This window comes from Cucurbita pepo, chromosome LG09 (genome assembly GCF_002806865.2).
Source record: "Cucurbita pepo subsp. pepo cultivar mu-cu-16 chromosome LG09, ASM280686v2, whole genome shotgun sequence".
NCBI classification, from domain to species: Eukaryota; Viridiplantae; Streptophyta; class Magnoliopsida; order Cucurbitales; family Cucurbitaceae; genus Cucurbita; species Cucurbita pepo.
This window is the reverse complement of record NC_036646.1, coordinates 3,146,914-3,167,653: the sequence shown is the minus strand read 5'-3', so window position 1 is coordinate 3,167,653 and position 20,740 is coordinate 3,146,914. Positions and strand designations below refer to the sequence as shown.

Here is a 20,740-nt window from a genome sequence, read left to right as displayed (position 1 = left end):
TAACTATGGTTTTTCAAAGTTATATAATAAAAATGAAACTTTTCAAACGTTTGGAATACACCCGAATTTATTTTGTATGATTGTGAGATCTCATATGGGCCGGAGAAGAACAAAATATTTCTTACAAGGGAGTGGAGAGATTTAAATCTGTAAGATGAATGTAACGGGTCAAAATAGACATTATTGTTATAAATGATATCATAATCAATCATTGAATTGAGCAGCGGTAGACATGAATTGTTACAAATGGTAACATAGCTAGTCATTGAATTAAGTAGTGGTAGACATGGAGGATTGTTACAAATGGGATCATAACCAGTTACTAAATTGAGTGCGGTGGTAGACATGGATTGTTACAAAATGGTATCATAGTCAGTGGTTGATTTGAGATCTCACGTTCAAATTCTAACCAAGAAGACGCTTAATTCACCGCCATTATTGCTCTCAGGATTTATCATATAGAACGTCTCCGAGTCCTTCGATCCAGTCACTCGCTCAAAATCCACTCTCATATACGTCAATTGATCGCCGTCCACCGTCTCCGCCACATCCTCCGCCGGAATCACCCCGGCGCCCATGGACACCGCGTTCAAAGTCTGCATAATCTTCAGATCCTCCTCCGACGGATCTCGCCGAACTCCATATCCCGATTTCTTACCATTACAGTACAATGTCCAAATCGGCTCCTCCAGAATCTTCCTCTTCTCCGACGGCCGCTTCTCGCACTCCAAGGCGAGCCTGACAAGACCTACCCCCATGTCCCGGAGGAGTTTCCCCGTCGGAATCGCCAATTCCAAAATTAAAATCGGCAGGCACCTAGGGCTTTCTTGAAACACGAGATTCACTCGCGATTTCCGGTATCCGAAGATCGTTCCAGTAATCCGATCGCCGCCATGGACGTGGCCGTCGTGGAGACGACTTCCGTTGATCGGAAATCGGCACGCCGGCGACAGTATCGGAAGCGTACGGAAAACTGTACGGATTTGCCGGAGGAGTTTTGTAGGTTTTGAAAAACCTGATCGTTTTGGAGATGGTTGGAGTGAAATTGCTGGCCGCGGCGGCGGCGACGGAGACGATTGTAGCGCCGGCGACGAGAATTTTCTCGGCTCAGCCATTTTTGTCGGTGTAACTACAGAGAAATGGGTTGTTGGTAAACACGGCGGTGGTGGAGAGTTCGTATAAGAAGAGCTAATTCGTTATGGCATGCACGATTGAATTAATTTGAATTATTATTATTATTATTATTATTATTATTTTGTAAATATATTATTTTCTTAAATGCATATGTTGACTATTTTGCTTCATTTTCTTAGTTTTTNTTTTTTTTTTTTTTTTTTTTTTTTTTTTTTTTTTTTTTTTTTTTTTTAATTATATGATTTAGTTCATGATGGGGTGTTATTTCAATTTAATTATTTATATTATATTTTTTCTATTAATTAAACATTAAGACAAAAACATATAGATATAATTAACATTTTTTACTTTATTTATTTATTCTTTTTTTAACACACGAGTAATAAGACGGACCAATTAGATTTGTTCATGAGTTGGGTCGGGTCATATTTAAACATTTCTTAAACTTAACCAAACTGTTCGGGTTGTAAAATTTTTAACCGAACTCAACCTAGTTGATTTGAGCTATTTAGACATTTACTGGAATTATTGTATTAAAGTGTCTATTTATTTATTTATTTTTAAATATTTAATTAAGATTTACTCCTCAATTTTAATATAAATTTTAAAATACCTCCAAAATAGTTAAATAGTAAATAAATAAATAAAAATAAAAATTATTTTACTAGTGATGAGATAATAAATAAAAATAAATAAATATATGTAACATGTAATTGTATGGTAAGTAATATTAATGTTATTATTAATTTCTTTCAACATAATTCAAAGTAAAAAAATCAAATTATGGATTTTTTATCTATTAAATTAAGTCAAAATGATGTCCGTTGACTTGCTTATTATTATTATTATTATTTTATTAATAAGAAAAACAAAAGTCATAGAAAACATGAGGATTAAATTTATATATTTATATAAATTAATATAGTTGCTAATTTCCATTGACTCTAGTTATATTTTTTTAATAATAAATATATATAAATAAATGCTTATAAACATTGTAAGTAGGCCAAAAATTTTTTGGATCATTTCAAACAAATTTTACTAAATTAATTTATGTTTTTTTTTTTTTATCTTCAAGCATATATTTTTTTATTTTTTATTTATCTTCAAAAAGATTGACGTATTTTTCCTATTAATTAAATAGGCACGGAGACTAAAATTATATTTTTCATCTCTATTCTTTCTATAAATAATTTACTATACATATTTCTTGAATTTTTCTTTATTCATTTAGTAAATATATAAAAGTGTCTAAAACTACGTCGTATTATTATATTATATTATATATATATATCTATATATATATATTTTGGTGAAATATTATTAAAATCATTATAATGTTTTATGTTTTTTTACTAGATATTAGATGAAGAATAGAAATTATTTTTAATTTTTAAAAAATTAATATTTTCTTTTTTACAAATTATACGAAGAATTTTGCAAGAATAGATTGAAATAAGAAGTAGGAACCAAGACATAGACGACCTTCTAGAAAGAATAATAATAAAAAATATTAACAAAAAAAAAAACAACACTTTATTTGTATCCTTACATACTTCACACGTGTTCATTTTCATTTTGATAATTTCAATTACATTGTATTTTTTTTTTATTCTTTACATTAAAATTAATATAAAAATCATTTTATTATTAATTTATATAGTTATAAACTCAAATTATTAGAAATTAAAATTAGGGTTCGAGTTATATTCTTGATCCAAAAAAATATATATACATTTTTATAATCCCTATATTTTCTATAAATTTTAATTTAATTCTCGGAATTAATTTAAAATTAATTTTATTAAAAGTAAAAAAAAACTTACTTTTTGGGGGTAAAAGTTTATTACTCTAAGTAACAATATTTTATAAATCACAATCCTAGGTAATGAATAATTATTTGGGATGATTAGATACCCATATGTTAGGAATATTCCTAAAAGGAATATTCTTCTTAGTGCTCCACTTTATAATTTTATTTTATTTATTTTATTATTATTTTGGAATCAGCTCCACTAACAAGTTTTTTAATTTTTTAAAAATTAATTATTGTTTGTATATTTTTGGGGAACAAAAATTAATACCAATGGAATTATTTGATATCTATCCACAATTAAAATATGCTTACGTCACCAACATCGTATAATATATTACAAAATAGTTTTCCTTTTTTTAAAAAAAAAAATAAATTGAATAAAAATCATATTTATTATTATTATTATTATTATTATTATTATTATTATATACCTTATATTTTATCTAAAAAATATCGAGTTTTATGATATATTTAATTTTAAAAAAATTAAAAACTATTTTAATGGGAAACATAAATTATTGTTATTTTGTTTAAAATTCAAATAATTTTAAATTTTTAAAAGTTTAAAAAATATTCTTAAACTTTTAAATTTTTAAATATTAAAAAAAAGATAGGTAATAATCCACGTGGTTATANTTTTTTTTTTTTTTTTTTTTTTAATATTAGATTTTAATTTTAGAATCCCCATCGATTAGCTGCATAAAGGCATTTATTCTTCTATCTAATTATTTGTTGTTCTAAGAACCAACAACCTTCCTTATAGAAACCCAATAATTTGATATTAGTCCTTTTTTTTTTTAATATATATTAATTTTTTTATTTACACACTGCAAAAATAAATATTAAATGATACTAACGTGACATATAATAAGTAAATTGAGTATAACTCAATTGTAATTAATACATATTTCTTTAAAAGCTTAAATCTTATACGTGCGTTGTACTGAAAAAAAGTAGTAATATTGAAACATTTTTTAAGGATTTTTTTGTACTGAAATGGTATCAAAGTGAGACACTGAACAATGTGTCAGCCTTCTTATTGTTCCCCAAAGAGGGTAGACATGAGACGATGTGCAATAAGAACGCTGGCCCCAAATGGGGTGGATTTGGCAGGGGTCCCACATCGATCGGAGGATAGACATGAGGCTATATGTCAGTAAAGACGCTGGGTCCAAAAGGGGTGGATTTGGCAGGGGTCCCACATCGATTGGAGAAAGAAAAGAGTGTCAGTGTCCTGGATTTGGCGAGGGTCCCACATCGATTGGAGGAAGGAAAGAGTCCCACATAAAAGGGAGTGGATTGTGATGTCCTACGTTGGTTGGGGAGGAGAACAAAACATCATTTATAAGGGTGTGGAAACCTTCCCTTAGCAAACATGTTTTAAAGCCTTAAGGGGAAGTCTCGTTTTAAAGCTTTGAGAGGAAGTCCCGTTTTAAAACTTTGAGTGGAAGCCCGGAAGAGAAAACCTAAAAAGAACAATAGCTAGCGGTGGATTTTGGTCTATATATAATATTAAAAATAGGATGACGGTGGAGGAGAGAATCTGACATCATCGTACCATCACCCAAAAATTAATATAAAATTAAATAATCTTACGACATCTTTGCCACGTCATCTTTTCTTTTTCTCTTTTTTGTGTACATCAATAATCGTTTTTTTAAGGACCACATTTATAAAAATATTTTTTTTCCTTGAATTATAAATTATTTTGCAAATAAAATCAAAATGTAATTTTTTAGAATTTGAGGGACCAAATAGATATTTGCTGTAACTTTAGGGACTAAAAATACATTTAATTTTTTTTTACCGTGAATAGAAAATCATTTTACAAATCTTAAAAATCAAAATGTAATTTTTAGAAACCGAGGGACCGAATAGATATTTACTATAACTTTATTTTTGTGGATGAAAATGTAATTTTTAAAATTAGAGGGACTAAATAGATAATTATTTATTTAATTTATTAATTTGTATTCTTATCCACTTGAGCTCCAGCAGGATTCGTGTTGGGTGTATGATGCGTAACCCACTCTCTTTTTTAATGTAACTCTTTTGGAACCTTCCATTATTTGTTTTATATGTTTTAATATTATTTTTTATGCAAAATATATATATATTATATATAATTATATGTATAAATTCATTTAAACATTTTTAAACGTCAAAAATGTTGAAAATAAGGAATTTTATTTTTTTTAAACATTTTTAGTGTTTTTGAATATTTAAATTAATTTATTATATTATATTTTTATTTTTAAATAATTAATTTTTTATTAGATTTAGATTTCTATTACTGTGAAAATAAATAGAAAGAAACTAAATTAATAAAAATATTTTTTAACTTTTAAAAGTTTTAATAATATTGTTGGAACTAAAAAAAATCCTAAAAATATCCTTTTAAGTTAAAAAATAAAAAATACAATCGTCATACATTTTAGATGGAAACCATTAATAATTTATTTTAAAATATTCTTAAACTTTCGAAAAGGTTTAAAAAATATCCGGAGAAAATCTATAATCTTTTTAAAAATATATTATTAATATTTAACTGGTCGAATGATGGTAAATTACATTTTTATCCTGGTGTGAGTTGAATCTAATTTTTATTATTCATAAAATTAGAATTTCATTTATTTAGCGTTTGGTCCTTGAATTAGTTTAAATTTATTTCAAATTAGTCCCTCAAGTTTAAATTTTATTTTAAATTAAATTAATTTATAAAATTTGAAATTAATTTCTAAATGATCCTCGAGTAGAGTTAACCTAATAGAATGATGACGAAGGCATATTTTTGAAACGAGTTAAGGCCTCATTAGAAGGAATCAACGAAACAAAATTTTAAAATAAAAATAGTGTTTGTAATATCTCAAGTCCACTACTAGTAGATATTGTTCGCTTTGGACTTTCCCTTTTGAGCTTCTCTCAAGGTTTTTAAAACGCAATCGGTTAGGGAGAGGTTTTCACACTCTATGCTTCGTTCCCCTCTCCAACTGATACGGGATCTCACAATCCACCTCATTAGGGCCTAGCATTTCGTTCCTCCCTCCAACTGATTCACTCCTCGAGGCCAGTCCTCGCTTCCACTCCCTTCGGTGGATTTGGGCAGTTACAGTATTTATAAACTTAATTTTTAAAATTCAAATAATTATCAAACGAGATATGAATTGATCGGGATCGGGTCTTTGTTTTATTCACGAGGAGAATTAGGGGGAAATTTTAAATTAAAAAAAAAAAAATAGAGTGGGCATCAAAGAAAGAGGAAATGAAGTAGTATCCACTAGAGAGGATTTGGGAAGAGAATATTAATAAATTATATTTAAAAAAGAAAATCACTTTTTAAAATAAAAAATTAAATAAAAACAAAAATTTTAACCTTTTTTATTATTTATTTATTATTATTATTTTTTTTTCATATTCCCAACATTCATTGTAATCAATTTCTCATTCCATCACGTCTCTACTTTATCAACAATAATTTTCTTCAATTATTTATTTATTTATTTTAATTTTTTTAATTTTTATTTTCCACTAATTAACTAATTCATATGTCATCAAACAATAATAACAATGTGATAGAAATATCTTAAAAGCGCAAATCTCTCCAATCTCTTTTGTAAGGGTATTTTCGTAATTTTCGTGATACAGGTCGAGTTTGAACATTTTTTAAGACCTAACATTATACTGAACGAATAGAAGAGGTCGAGTGCTTTATTGAGAATAGAAATTTCACTTCATAATTCTCAGCTATCAATAGTCTTTCTTCGAAATTCTACTGTATGGGCCGAGTGCAGAGCCCATCAAACGAGCAGTAGGAGCAACGGGCAACCGCTAGGTAAGCCAACAGCCCGAAGCACTCGATGAAATATGGAACACATTGGGTAAGTACGAGAAATTAGCGTTTCAATATGTATTTTAAAATTTTTATCTTAAATATATGTTTATATAATTATATCGTAAACAAAAATTTGTATTAAATAAATAAATAAATAATGAAGGAAAAAGATTCCCTCAAGAAGGCTATAAATATCAGGTTTGTGTAGGAAGAAACACATAGACTTTCTCTCACATCACTTCTTTCTCTCTCTACTTTCCCGGAAAATTAGTGGGAAATCTTCATATTTTCCCGAGAAAATGGGAAAGCTAAGCTTGAGCTGTTGGAGTAGCTTTGTTGAGAATTCAAAGCCTTACTTTGCCATGATGTCCTTACAATTTGGATATGCTGGCATGAACATCATCTCCAAAGTCTCTCTTAGTAGAGGGATGAGCCATTACGTTCTCGTCGTATATCGACACGCTTTCGCTACCGCTTCTATTGCTCCCTTCGCTTTCTTCTTCGAACGGTAACGTCCTCTTGTCTCCCGTTCGAAGTTTCTCGACTCTATTTTGAAAATAAAACGCTTTTTTTTGTCGTTTATTACGAGAATTGAAGTTGTTTTCCCTTTCGAACTTACGGGTCGGGAATATTTGTCGTTTATACTTTTTTTCACTTCGATTTCAGGAGAGGACAACCGAAGATAACTCTCAAAGTTTTCACTCAAATCTTCGTGTTGGCTTTGCTTGGGTGAGTAATTTTCTTTACTTCAATACCTGAGATGTACACGGGTTGAGCTGGGTTGGGTTCTATTGAGGGAATTTTTTTTACTAACTCGAACTCGAACGAACCGAGGTAGGGTTCACAACCCAACTCAACTCTTTATTTTCTAGTTGGGTTGGGTTGAGTTGTCGGGTTGTTTTAATTTTTTTTACAGTACATATCATATTAATAACTAAAATCTCATAAAACTCAAATATCAAATATTCACAAGTCACAACACAACACTAACATACGCTACAAATAGGGTTAGGATATGTAATAGTCTAAGCCCACCGTTAACATATATTGTCTTCTTTAAGCTTTTCCTTTCGGGCTTTTCCTCAAGGTTCTAAAACACGTTTACTAGAGAGAGGTTTTCACACCCTTGTAAGCAATGTTTCGTTCCCCTCTCCAACCGATGTGGGATCCCACAATCCACCTCTTTACGGGACCCAGCGTCCTCACTGGAACTCGTTCCTCTCTCAAACCGATGTGGGACCCTCCAATCCACGTCGTGTCCACCCCCTTTAGGGTTCAACCTCCTCGTTGGCCCATCGCCCGGTGTCTAGCTCTGATATCATTTTTAACAACCTAAGCTCACTGCTAGCGGATATTATGGGATCCCACGTCGATTTGAACATCCAAATAAGAACTAAACTCATTATCATGCTAAAAACAAACACTATTTACAATTTTGCAGCCCCGTTATCGATCAAAACTTCTATTATGCTGGATTGAAATACACTTCACCAACTTTCTCGTGTGCCATGAGCAACATGCTGCCTGCAATGACATTCGTGATGGCTGTGATCTTCAGGTACTTCAATCAAAAACATCAAAATGCAAGAACATCCACTTCTTTTTGGATCAAAACCTAAAAATTTCTCATTTTTCTCTTTGATTTTGATGGAAAATTGCAATTTTTTCTTGAACAAGGATGGAAAAATTAGAGATGAAGAAGCTGAGATGCCAAGCCAAGTTCTTGGGAACTTTAGTGACAGTGATAGGAGCTATGCTGATGACATTATACAAAGGCCCACTGATTCAAATGGCTTGGTCTAAACACTCTCATGTTCCCACAAGTTCTAATGATCAAGCTTCTGCCAATAAAGATTGGTTCAAAGGCTCAATTTTCCTCATTATTGCCACTCTTGCTTGGTCTTCTCTTTTCGTCTTGCAGGTATTAGCCCCGGAAAGAACCCGGGTCTTGTTTCGGTTTGTTTTTTGGTGAAACGGGTTTTATATAAATGACGTGTTTGAGTTGTACAAAGTGTACGGTGGAGTTTTAGAATCCCAAATGGCGGTTTTTTCTATTTCAAATGAATTATTACTTAACGTCAGTTTGAAACCGTTGATCCTGGGTCTTGATTCGGTTTGGTTTTCGGTAAAATGGTCTTTATATAAACGACTTGTTTGAGTTATATAAAGTGTACAATGTCGAGTTTTAAAATCCCAGATGACGGTTTTTTCTATTTCAATGAACGAGCTTTATATAAACGACATGTTTGAGTTGTACAAAGTGTACAGTGTCAAGTTTTAGAATCCCAGATGACGGTTTTTTCTATTTCGATGAAACGGACTTCATATAAACGACGTGTTTGAGTTGTACAAAGTGTACAGTGTCGAGTTTTAAAATCCCAGATGACGGTTTTTTCTATTTCGATGAAACGGACTTCATATAAACGATGTGTTTGAGTTGTACAAAGTGTACAGTGTCGAATTTTTAAATCCCAGATGACGGTTTTTTCTATTTCAATGAAACGGTCTTTATATGAACAACGTGTTCGAGTTCTACAAAGTATACCGTGTCGAGTTTTAGAATCCCAGATGACGGTTTTTTCTATTTCGAAAGAATAATCTCGTAACATCAATTCGAAACCGTTGACCGTCTTTCTTTTTCGGGGTGCAGAATCAAGCATTGAAGACATACATGAACCACCAGCTAACCCTCACCACACTAGTATGCTTTATGGGGACTTTACAAGCCATAGCTGTGACTGTAGTAGCCGAACACAAAGCTTCTGTTTGGAGAATTGGTTGGGACATGAACCTCCTTGCTGCCGCCTACGCCGTAAGCTCCCGAACCGCTCTCACAAACCCGACTAATCTTTATCGTCACAATAATATGATATCGAACCAATACGAGAATTTCATATTTAACGTAAAGGTCCCTTAGGGACATTTCGGTTAAAAATATTATCGATATTGTCGGTTCACGTACATTAGGGTTAGGGTTTACGTAGCTCGAGTTTTTAACCTAACGGGTTTTTTTTTTTTTTTTTTTGAAGGGAATTGTGACGTCAAGTATTTCATATTATGTACAAGGGTTGGTGATGAAGAAGAGAGGACCTGTTTTTGCAACAGCATTTAGCCCTTTGATGATGATCATTGTAGCCATCATGGGCTCTTTCATCCTATCTGAAAAAATTTACCTTGGAGGGTAAGTAATTATTTTTTAATATATTTTTANCTATAAAAATTACTATAGAAAAATTAAAGTAATTTTTATTTTTTAGTATATATATATATATATATAATTTATAATATTTTTTAATATATTTTTATCAAAATAATTTTATTTATATTGGATTATTTTTTTTTACTATCCTATAAAAATTACTATAGAAAAATTAAAGTAATTTTTATTTTTTAGTGTATATATATATATAGATATATAATTTATAATATTTTATAATATATTTTTATCAAAATAATTTTATTTATTTGGATTTTTTTTACTATCGTATAAAAATTACTATAGAAAAATTAAAGTAATTTTTATTTCTTAGTGTATATATATATATAATATATATAATTTATATGTTTTAAACGTTAATATCTTTAATTTTTTTAAGAACTTTAAAAATAAATTTAAAGTTTAAAAAAATTAAAAAAATACTCTTAAAATTGAAGATGATATATAAGGTATAGATAATTAGTTTTCGAAATATATTGACGGTAATAATTTTTTAATTTTTTTAATAAAGAATAATGTATTTTTTAAATATGGTACTAACGATAAGGGTATTACGGGTATTATTGAATTTTTTTAAATAAAATCGAGACAAACTCGAAACTATCACTTTTTTTTTTTAGTCCAACTCGAAACTATCGCCCGAGTCTATGTTTGTTTTAAAGAGAACACGATATGAACTTAATTATTACTTGCATTGATACGTCCAAATTTCCGAGCGAGATATATATATATATATATATATATATATATATATATATATATATATATATATATCATTAAATCCCTAATTATTAACAAAATTATATGATTTGTGATGTGACAGAATAATAGGATCCATCTTGATAGTATTTGGATTATATTCAGTCCTATGGGGGAAGCATAAGGAGAATTTGGAGACCAAAAGTGCTGTTGATGATGCTCATAAATTACCACAAGCAATTAAGCTTTCTTCTCAACCAAATAATAATAATCTAAATCTCGAACCTAATAAGCTCTCGAATTCACTTATTATTTCCATGCCCGACCCTGAAAGCCCCATCAAGCCGAACCAAAACCCATGAGAATGATTTAGCGTTGGGGAGGGGCATTTTCGTCAAAGTTCGAGCCTGGTTTTTGGTGTCGTAGGAGAAGGATTTACCTTTATTCAGTCGTACTGGCGTAGTCCTACTAAAGCAACGCAACCCAATTCTACTTGATTAAGCCCCGTGCTCGTTTAAGGAGGGAGTTTGCTTTACCGGCCAACTCCTACTTTTATGATAAGGCAGAACCCCGACCCAACATTCATTAGTTTCGTATGAAGAATGAAAGCGTTCGATCCCAGAAAGCATCTACTCGTATTATGATGAAAAGCATGATTTTCATATATTTATGATGTTTGAGTTCTTGGGTTTTGTAATATTTTGTACTCGTGACAAAATAAATAAATAAATATATATATATATATATAATTAATTAATTAATATAAGTTGTGATCTTACGAAACTTTGTTAAGTTTATGTCCCGATTTCTTTCTTAGTTCTATCCGATTGTTTACGAATAATTATATTTATATCATTTGAATTAAATTTTTAAACAAAAAATAATAATTTTTTAAATAAAGAAAGAAATTATTAATATATTAAAAATGACACAATAGCAAGAGAATGTCATAAATTAATTTTTTTTAATATTTTATTGTTTTAGTGAACTTAATGACAAAGATTAATAAATTTAAAATTAGAAATTGGAGTTAAACCTAACTCAAAGAATCTACCAAAGATTTGCCTAAATAATAATATTATTACTATTTAAAATAAAAAAACAATACTATTAAATACATTTTGAATAATTATTTAAAATTTGAATGTATTTTTAAATTTTTTTAACGAAATAAAACTATATTTTTATGGTACGCTAGCAGAAAAGGAGTGGATTGTGAGATCACACGTCGATTGGAGATGGGAACGTCAACGAGAACGAACGAGTGTCAGCGATGACGTTGGCACCCCAGGGGGTGGATTGTGAGATCCTACGTCGGTTGGAGAGGGGAACGAAACATTCCTTAAGAGTGTGGAAACCTCTTCCTATGAGATGTGTTTTAAAAACCTTAAGGGGAAAGCTCGGAAGGGAAAGTCCAAAGAGGACAATATCTGCTGACGGTGGGATTAGGCTGTTACAAATGGTATCGAGCCAAACACCGGTGGTGTATCAACGAGGACGTTCGACCCTCAAGGGAGTCATTCTGAGGAATGAAGCATTCCTTACAAGAGTGTGGAAACCTCCCCGACGTGTTTTTAATGATAATGAGCAAATAATTACACCCTTTTAATTTTATTAAAAGAAAAAAAAGTGTGAAAATGAAAGAAGCAATTAAAAAAACACACACAATGGATAAAATAATATAAAAACATGAGTTGAGGACTCAACATTGACACACTTTAAATAATATTATTATTAAAATCCTAAAATTCGTATCAATTAATTGCATGCAATCATACATCAATACAATTTTAATAATTTACTTTTTACTTTATATATTATCTTTATTAAATTACTCCTAAACCCATGGGCGGATTTAACTGCAAAATTATTATAATAAATATAATTTTTATACTTTCAAATAACTTTGAAAATTTTCATATTAAAGTGATTAATGATTTTTTTTGTAAATTTAAAAAAAAATATTTAAATGGGTAGTTTTATTTTTGTAATATTTATAATTATGTAGATTTTCTTTAAATATTTTTATCTAATTACTAAATTTACAACTTTAATAAATATTATTTTTAAAGAAAATTAAAATAAATTAAAGCCTTTGAGAGTATTTTTAGTAATTTGTTGGAAACAAAATTAAGAATTAAAGTTATCCAAATAAAGCAACTCAATAATGGATTTTAAGATCATGGGAATGACCAAACAAACCACACTAAAATCTTTATTTATTTTATTTATTTATTTTGGTTGAATTACCACAATAATTCCATAGTTGTTTTATTGTTAATTAAAAATTAAGAATTTTTAATAAATTGTTTATTATAATATAAACTTCATTTTCATGGACATTTCGCCACATCATTTCATATAAACATAAAGATAGGCACTATATTATATAACATTTTAAGGTCTTTTTTTATGTTATTTAGTTGCCATTGGATTACTTTTAAGTTGATAATTATTTAATTAATTAATTAATTAATACTAACCAAACACACCACTTTAATTATGGGGCATCTTTTTTTTTTTTAATTTTTTATTATTATAGCCATGTCACCACCATTAAGAAGTAAATGGGTTAAAATGATATAAAATTTTATGCATGGGTCTATTTTTTATGTTTATTTCTCTATCAAATGGATTTTCTGATCGACCTGGTCCATAAAAACTTTATGATTTGGTTTGGTTCGTATATATTGAGTTGAACTGAACCTATAACAACCTAAGCTCACTACTAGTAAATATTGTGCTTTAAGTTTTTCTTTTGAACTTCTCAAGATTTTTAAAAAGTTTTCAGTATAAGAGGTTTTCACACCCTTGTAAACAATGTTTTTTTATTTATCTAAGCGGTTTTCTTTCACCCATATAACTATCTGATTTAGTTCATTAATCTGAATAATGAATATAAAAATGAAGATATCTATTCATCACCCCTTTTCTCAGGAAAAAAATGGAGAAGTTTATGTATCAACGAATCACCTCAAAAAAAATTATTGGATCCATATCATGACGTAAGAAAGCCAAGGGGAGCAACACTTGAAATGACAATCCATAAAAAAAACATCGACATGCAGATCTACTAAAACAAGGCTATAACTAAAAGGAATTACTAAATCCCCTCTCCAATTGATGGGAGATCTCATAGTTTAATTGGTTTTTTAGAGCATTTTATTTTTATGATGTTCTACATATATCCATCGACATATACATCTAAACTTCATCAATATTTCCATCATCGTTTTTATAAAATTGAGATATCAGCTTTACACCGACATTTCCATCAACATTTTATAAAATAAAAATATCAACAATTATGTCTATGTTTCTATTTGTAAAATCCTATTGAGTCGATATTTCTATTTGTAACACAAGGCAAAATGCCTCTCCAACCGACTATTTACACGGGAGAGAGAAACAACTCTAAGATCGATGGTTAGTAACAATTGTTGGTATCAGTCACTTACAAGAGAATCAGACATGTAATGTAGTATGATTAATACCACCTTGCAGCATGCAATAAGAATAAGAAATGCAACAAAATAAGAAAAAAGAAGTAAAACAAGAGATGACTTTGATGATGAGTAGCAAAGGAATGATATACAATGAGAATTAGAATGTATAACCTGGCCTTGCTCATCAAGCTGCTCCTTTGGAAGCTGAATCATCTTTTGGAAGAGCAACATAGTTGACTGGTATTATGTTAGGTCCTCTCACACTTTCTCTCCGATCTTTGCTGCCGGAAAACCCATACCGGCCAGGAGTTCCGTTCCGCCGCCCGGGAGTCCCCAACAATGTGTTGCTCTGACCCAATGGTTTCTTAGCTATCGGCTTTGATCCATACAGTGCCTCTTGTTCTGATGCAAGTTGCTCTTGCAGCCGTTTTTGCTCCTGTTTTTTTACCACAATGACTTGTTTGAAGTTAGAATACTAAGTGTTAACTAATATTAGGATGGTATGGATTGGACAACTTGATTTGATTTCTAGTAAGAAAACTAAATCGAGCTAGTTTGATTTGGTTCGATTTATTCACACCATGTTGTTATAGAAATTCTAAAACTAACCTAAACGATTAGATTGATAGCTAAGAACTATATGATAATTCAATTTAACATAATATTTGTTAAATCCCAAATATAGTTGGAGGTCATTTTTTTCAATTCAATAAAAGATCGAGATGAAAGATTCGAATGTCTAACTCCGTAATTGAGGATTTACGCCTTAACAAGGTGAATTAGGTTCAAGTTTTTGCCGGTTTTATTCCATTTACTTAGAATAGAACTAAATGATTGTCCCTAACTAAATCAAACCAAACCCTATTCAATTGGATCAATAATTCAGTTTTAACTTTTGTTCTTGTTCAACACTCAACCAGGCACTTCTAAGCTCCCCCAACACATGGAACTAGCAATGATAATGAAATAGCTAGCAGAAGTTTGTAAAACAGTCAGGTACTTTTGATGGGTGGTGATAAATTATATTAGAGGTATAGAAGACGATATCTGTACCCGTGATTTTCGCTTATCCTCTTCTCTCTCCAGCCGCAACTTTGCGTCCTCCTCCAAGGTATATAGAAGGGGAAGCTGCAAGATATAAAATCAAGGTCACAAGTAAGCCAAGCACAATTCAAGCCCAAAATCGGTTTCCTGTTCCTTACCTTCTCATACGAGAAAGTAATTCCCCTTTCTGATTCCCATGCTTTAACTTTGGCAGCCAGATTTTCAACCATCGCTGAACAACCAAGTCGGCGTAATCAGGAACAAGAGATGTTGAAAATGCATGCAACATTTAGCAATCAAAGAACAAGGTTTAACTTTGTACGTCTTGTTCCTCTGAATATACATGCATCGAGGATTCATGATGGTATGGTTTAACTTGATTTTGGTATTTCATTGTCCTCGAATATTATTAGTCTTCAGAAATTAGGTTTTCAATTATGTGGCAAATAGAATTATATGCCAGTATAAACATATGAATGATTTCTTTCCATTCTAAATAACATAGCATACATGAGCATTATAACATGATTCAAATTTTAATTTTAAAAAAAGGCTAAATTAAGGGCATGATGAAAAGCTCACAAGGTAATTTGGTGACCAGCACTCTTCCTTTCTCGGCTCGTTTCAAATTCTTGTGAGCTCCTCTTCCCGCGTTATAGCGTTTGTCATCCTAGGGGGAAAAAAGGCAAAAAAAAAGAAAAAAAAAACTAATTTTAATCAGTCACGGGTTAGCAGCAGTTTCTAGAGCTTACATTGCAACGAACAGATATGTTGAAAAGTAAACGCTGCATGTGTACAAGTACACATATTCTCAGATCATATTCTTGTGTAAATTGTTTATCTTAAATTAAGTTTGAAATGTTAAAAAATCTAAAGTGAGATTATAATTAAATCTAAAGAAGCTACTTAAGCCGGCCGTGAATCAAAGATGATACCAACTGCATCTGATCACTCAAATCCTCTAAGGGTCTTATTTTTTCTCCACAATTCCCCCTAGGATCTGGATTGATTGATAATGAACAAACAATTTTCTATCGTTGAAGTATTAAGAACTTCTATCCCGAAGTAATTAAAGTAGAGAATGCTAAATCATGCACAAGTACGTAAAGAAGAATTTTCCATGTGAGAGCATGCCGCATGGCAACAAGAAGTGAAGAACCCACGCGACCACCAATGAGTGACTTTACAAAACAGCTTCTAAAGTTCTATGGATGTGATAAGCAATTGAAGTATAACAATTGGCATAACATGCTATTCATATATGGTAAATAGTCACAAAGAAATGCATTTTGTACCCTTTCATAGTCATCGAGCCACTTTTCCTCCTGCAATGCAAATTGCCATTTCTCTACCTTGTCCAAGATATCCTTCCTACTTAAAGCCTGCTCTTTAGCTTCAGTGACCTGATCGTCCATGCTAGAAAGTAGATCAGAAAGATTGACAGTGCCTGAAAAAGACAGGTTGACACAAAACTACCATCAAGATTTAGTACAATTCCAGAAAAACTTGGAAATTTGAATGATAGAATAAGTCTTAAACCTGAATCAATTAGACTAGTAAGAGTCTTTCGAGCAGCATCGCCATCTATATCCATATGGACCCCTCTATATATTTCTTCAAGTTCTGCTTGCCTCTTAAAAATCAGCTCCCTCATCTTGCTAGTTTTCAAAATATTTAATCGCTCAACTTCAACTTCAACCTGGCATTTGTTCAACATGAGAATTCGTTAATTTTGCATACCCTCGGACTCTTTTGCTAAGGTCACCAGAAAATAAGTCAAATGATGGCACAACCTGTTCAATGATGTCTAAAGCAAGACATCCTTTCCCAGACACCTCGTCAACAGAAGATGACATTAAACGAGTAACATGGTCAAATCTTTTTCGCTCATCAGCAGGGGCGTCCATGAGATTCCATAGATCCGTCAACTTTTTGCCAAGATCTTTAAGCTACAGTACGTGGGGTTGGGGACAAATTAGGATGGAATAAATTCACGAGTGAACCGAATATCATATAAACACAAAGGAAGAGAAACACGATGAAATTAGATCAAACAAGGTGCTTGATTATGTAATTAACCTTCTGTAGCCTTTCTTGTTTGCTCTGTTTTAGAGAATGAATTACACCGGTCAATTTTGCAAGAGTATCATTACTGATACACCTCGAGGGGCCACTTTTAGGGTCACCCAAGCTTGGGTGAACTTCATTTACAGTCTTCAGGAAATCAACTGACATCACCACCGATAGCTCGTGGATGAGACTGATATTGCTGTTCACCCTTTGTAGACGTAAATGCTGCAAACATGAAGAGAATTGGCTCATACAAAATCCCATGTAACTTATAACTTACGTACTTCAAAAAATGAAAAACTCAACAAACAAGTTCCAAACGAGATGGCAACCTTTTCAGTTTGAAGTTCTTGGAGGTGCAATTTAAGTTCTCCCAGCTTCTTTGCTGTTAAATCACGCTCATTAATTTCCGGATCAACGTAACTTTTAGACTGACCATTTCCTGCTATTTCTGAGCATAAGGAGACAATCTGTGATTGAACTTCTGAAAATTCCTTTAATTTTTCGCGTTTCTTTGATCTCAATTCTTCCAGAATAAGTTTTATAGCACCAACTTGCTCCTTCAGAGTGCCCCTTCCCTTCTCCAACAGAAACGAAAGGAAAAAAATGGCAAATCAAAAGGTCAAAATGGAAGTTGAAGACTAAAAAAAAAACTTATTATGCTACAGGAACCTACTCGTGAAAAGGAGGAGAAGCCTTCACCGAGGGCAGATGCAATGCCAGCAATCTCAGTTTCTGCTTCTGCTAACTGTTGGAGCAAATCCGCCTTGTACTTTCTCGTTCTCTCAACCTTCCTACGGTAAATATCGAGGCATTCTTGCTCAAGTTGTAGAAGCATTTTATCTCTTTCACTATCATTTTCCCCAATTTCATCCCATATAATCTACATCTCAACAAAGAATCAAGCGTCAACTAATCTAAACATAATCCAAGAACACAAAACTGTCAGTTCCAGCTCTGTATTTACTAGTAAAATTGAGTCCACATTCCATGAGAAGTGAACAAAAGTAACTCATTTGATACCAAACGTGATAACGAAGCTTAGCAAGTAAAATAAACACTCAGCGAGTGTGATTAACGTACAACAGAACTATTCAAATCAATAATAGAGAACCTCAACAGACTTCAATGATTTACATATGAACAAGAAAGTTCAAACGAAAGTAAAATTTACACATCGTCAACTCCAAGAGCAAACAATTATCAAATCATAACATAACATCAAATGATTGAGAGTAGAGAGACAAAGAAAACCTGCAACTCGCGGAGGAGAGAACCGCAAGTGGTGGGAGGAACCGTCTCCATTTCCAACGCCAAAATCCAGTAGATTTGCCGCAAAACAAATCGGTGAAAAAGGAGAATCAAACTTAGGAACCTAGAGAAAAGCGAATCCGATCGAAAATTGAAACGGACAAGCGTTACAAAGATGAAATTGCGATTCGATCGGCCACTGATTTACTTCTTCAATCTACGAAATGGCGAAGATCCCTAATCAGATAAATTCCGTTCCGAATATGGCAAGTGCAGATTTTGAGTTAGGTTTTTGGCGCCAAGCGCTCCTTTTGTTTTAAAACAATATTTATTATTTCCTTCCGTTTTTTTTTTTTTTCCAGAAATATTATAATTCGAATAAATTAATATAAGTCATTAATGCTGCTCGATTTGAAATATTTTAAATATTTTTAATTAATTTTGGGTAATTTTTAAATAAAAATGAGAAATTACAAAAATAGGATAGTGAACAGCATTTCCAATAAATATATTTTATGTTAAATTAATAAAATAGAAAAAAAAATCCTTTAATAATATTTTAAAATTAATATTAAACCTTTTAAAAAATTAAAAATATTTGGTCATGAGTATTTTAGAAGTTTAAATTTTTTTAAAAAGTATTAATTTAAGATATTTTATTTATATTTAAAATACGTTTAAAAAAAATACTAAAATGAATTTAATAATTAAAACATGGGCTTAATATCACTAACATACGTCATAAAAAATGTTTTAAATTATTCAAAATTCATTTTTTATTTTTTTTTAATATTTAAAATTGACTTAAAAGAGATTTATAATAAAAAAAATTATTTTTGAGTAATACCCGATAATTGAGAGGTACGTGAATGAACGGATACTACATTCGAGTGAGAGAGATCCCGATAATAGGATGAGTGAACAAGACTTAAAACGATTTAAAGTTACTGCCGATACCAACAAAATGCATATTTATTTTTGATAATATGTATGGGGAGCTGATTTGATGTGTAACTGTGAACAGTCGCCCTCGTAACATTTAAATTTTAACTATTTGACCGAAGTACAAAATTTGCTTAAAATTTTAATTTTTGCATATACATTATTTGAAAGAGTCGGGTTCGAAAAACCGCCTGTTTTATTTAAATTTCTCTAAATGGACACGGGAAGTTAGTAGGGAGATTGATTCCCGACTAAAAAACTGAAAAACATAGAAATAAAGAAGGTCCCGACTTCAAATGGTACCTAATCAGTCATATGTTCTTTGATCATGTCGAAATGAGGAAAAAAAAGAACGTCAAAACGGAAATTCGAAGAGCTGTGTCCCATCGAGTTATAATTAACTTAAAAATAGATATATAAAGATATTTTCTCGTTTCTTTTACTAATTTATACAATATATAGATTGTAGAATAATGATACATACTATTTATAGTTAATTAAATCCTTTCAATTAATAAGCCGTCTTAGCTCAGTGGTAGAGCGCGTGGCTTTTAACCACGTGGTCGTGGGTTCGATCCCCACAGACGGCGTTTATAAATTATTTTGCTTTTATTTTATGCGAATAATATTATTCATATAAAATGTTTCTTTATATTTAACAAAAAAGCCGTCTTAGCTCAGTGGTAGAGCGCGTGGCTTTTAACCACGTGGTCGTGGGTTCGATCCCCACAGACGGCGTTTATAAATTATTTTGCTTTTATTTTATGCGAATAATATTATTCATATAAAATGTTTCTTTATATTTAACAAAAAAGCCGTCTTAGCTCAGTGGTAGAGCGCGTGGCTTTTAACCACGTGGTCGTGGGTTCGATCCCCACAGACGGCGACTTTTTTATTGTCTTGTTTGTTGAGAATAGTAAAATCTTGATTTAACAAAATATATATATATATATATATATAGTTTTAGCTTAGGGCGTGTGACTTTTTATCAATGTAGTTAGTCAAACTCAAGGATAGTAAAATTTTGATTTACCAAATTATTATTCTTGTTGTATTTTTTTTTAAACCCAATTTTTATAATTCTTTCCTTTATCTGTTTTCTTTATAAATATTTTTATTGTAATGTGAAAAAATAGTTACGAGTGGTGAACTTGTAAATCTACTTATAACGATTTGATCTTAAGTCATATAAAAGATTGAGTTTCCTCTTGAACTCGTAAAAAGAATCGTAGATGAGCTATGATTCGAGAAAATAGTCAAAAAGTTTTTTATTCAAATTTCCAAAAGGC

The 20,740-nt window shown here is 31.1% G+C and overlaps 3 protein-coding genes and 3 non-coding genes across 6 annotated transcripts; 4 read left to right on the top strand and 2 right to left on the bottom strand.

Moving 5' to 3' along the window:
* Window positions 1-183: 183 nt before the first annotated feature.
* Window positions 184-1,155, bottom strand: LOC111802618 (protein MIZU-KUSSEI 1-like). The gene has a single exon (XM_023687052.1). It carries the CDS (start codon window positions 1,113-1,115, stop codon window positions 399-401), a length of 717 nt encoding a protein of 238 aa, XP_023542820.1. The 5' UTR covers window positions 1,116-1,155; the 3' UTR covers window positions 184-398.
* Window positions 1,156-7,081: 5,926 nt separating this feature from the next.
* Window positions 7,082-11,060, top strand: LOC111802677 (WAT1-related protein At5g07050). The gene is made up of 7 exons (XM_023687126.1): window positions 7,082-7,290; window positions 7,449-7,511; window positions 8,224-8,340; window positions 8,460-8,703; window positions 9,433-9,594; window positions 9,812-9,963; window positions 10,823-11,060. Exons 1-7 carry the CDS (start codon window positions 7,082-7,084, stop codon window positions 11,058-11,060), a joined length of 1,185 nt encoding a protein of 394 aa, XP_023542894.1.
* A 3,045-nt stretch (window positions 11,061-14,105) lies between these two features.
* On the bottom strand, window positions 14,106-18,774 carry LOC111801552 (65-kDa microtubule-associated protein 5). Its single transcript, XM_023685581.1, has 11 exons — window positions 18,513-18,774; window positions 17,935-18,141; window positions 17,591-17,836; window positions 17,268-17,483; window positions 16,982-17,137; window positions 16,728-16,887; window positions 16,484-16,635; window positions 15,771-15,858; window positions 15,347-15,420; window positions 15,198-15,272; window positions 14,106-14,580 (listed from the first exon to the last, which is right to left on the bottom strand). Exons 1-11 carry the CDS (start codon window positions 18,561-18,563, stop codon window positions 14,329-14,331), a joined length of 1,677 nt encoding a protein of 558 aa, XP_023541349.1. The 5' UTR covers window positions 18,564-18,774; the 3' UTR covers window positions 14,106-14,328.
* A 1,195-nt stretch (window positions 18,775-19,969) lies between these two features.
* TRNAK-UUU lies at window positions 19,970-20,041 on the top strand. The gene has a single exon. It is a non-coding gene; the product is annotated as a tRNA-Lys (tRNA).
* A 76-nt stretch (window positions 20,042-20,117) lies between these two features.
* Window positions 20,118-20,189, top strand: TRNAK-UUU. The gene has a single exon. It is a non-coding gene; the product is annotated as a tRNA-Lys (tRNA).
* Window positions 20,190-20,265: 76 nt separating this feature from the next.
* TRNAK-UUU lies at window positions 20,266-20,337 on the top strand. Its single transcript has one exon. It is a non-coding gene; the product is annotated as a tRNA-Lys (tRNA).
* The last annotated feature ends 403 nt before the right edge of the window (window positions 20,338-20,740 follow it).

Coding starts and splice junctions, on each gene's coding strand:
- LOC111802618 (XM_023687052.1), bottom strand. CDS start 1,115: ATGGCTGAGCCGAGAAAATTCTCGTCGCCGGCGCTACAATCGTCTCCG.
- LOC111802677 (XM_023687126.1), top strand. CDS start 7,082: ATGGGAAAGCTAAGCTTGAGCTGTTGGAGTAGCTTTGTTGAGAATTCA. Junction 7,512..8,223: donor TTCGTGTTGGCTTTGCTTGG/GTGAGTAATTTT, acceptor ACAATTTTGCAG/CCCCGTTATCGATCAAAACT. Junction 8,704..9,432: donor CTTCTCTTTTCGTCTTGCAG/GTATTAGCCCCG, acceptor TTCGGGGTGCAG/AATCAAGCATTGAAGACATA.
- LOC111801552 (XM_023685581.1), bottom strand. CDS start 18,563: ATGGAGACGGTTCCTCCCACCACTTGCGGTTCTCTCCTCCGCGAGTTG. Junction 15,859..16,483: donor GGCTCGATGACTATGAAAGG/GTACAAAATGCA, acceptor TTTTCCCCCTAG/GATGACAAACGCTATAACGC. Junction 14,581..15,197: donor AGGATAAGCGAAAATCACGG/GTACAGATATCG, acceptor GTAAAAAAACAG/GAGCAAAAACGGCTGCAAGA.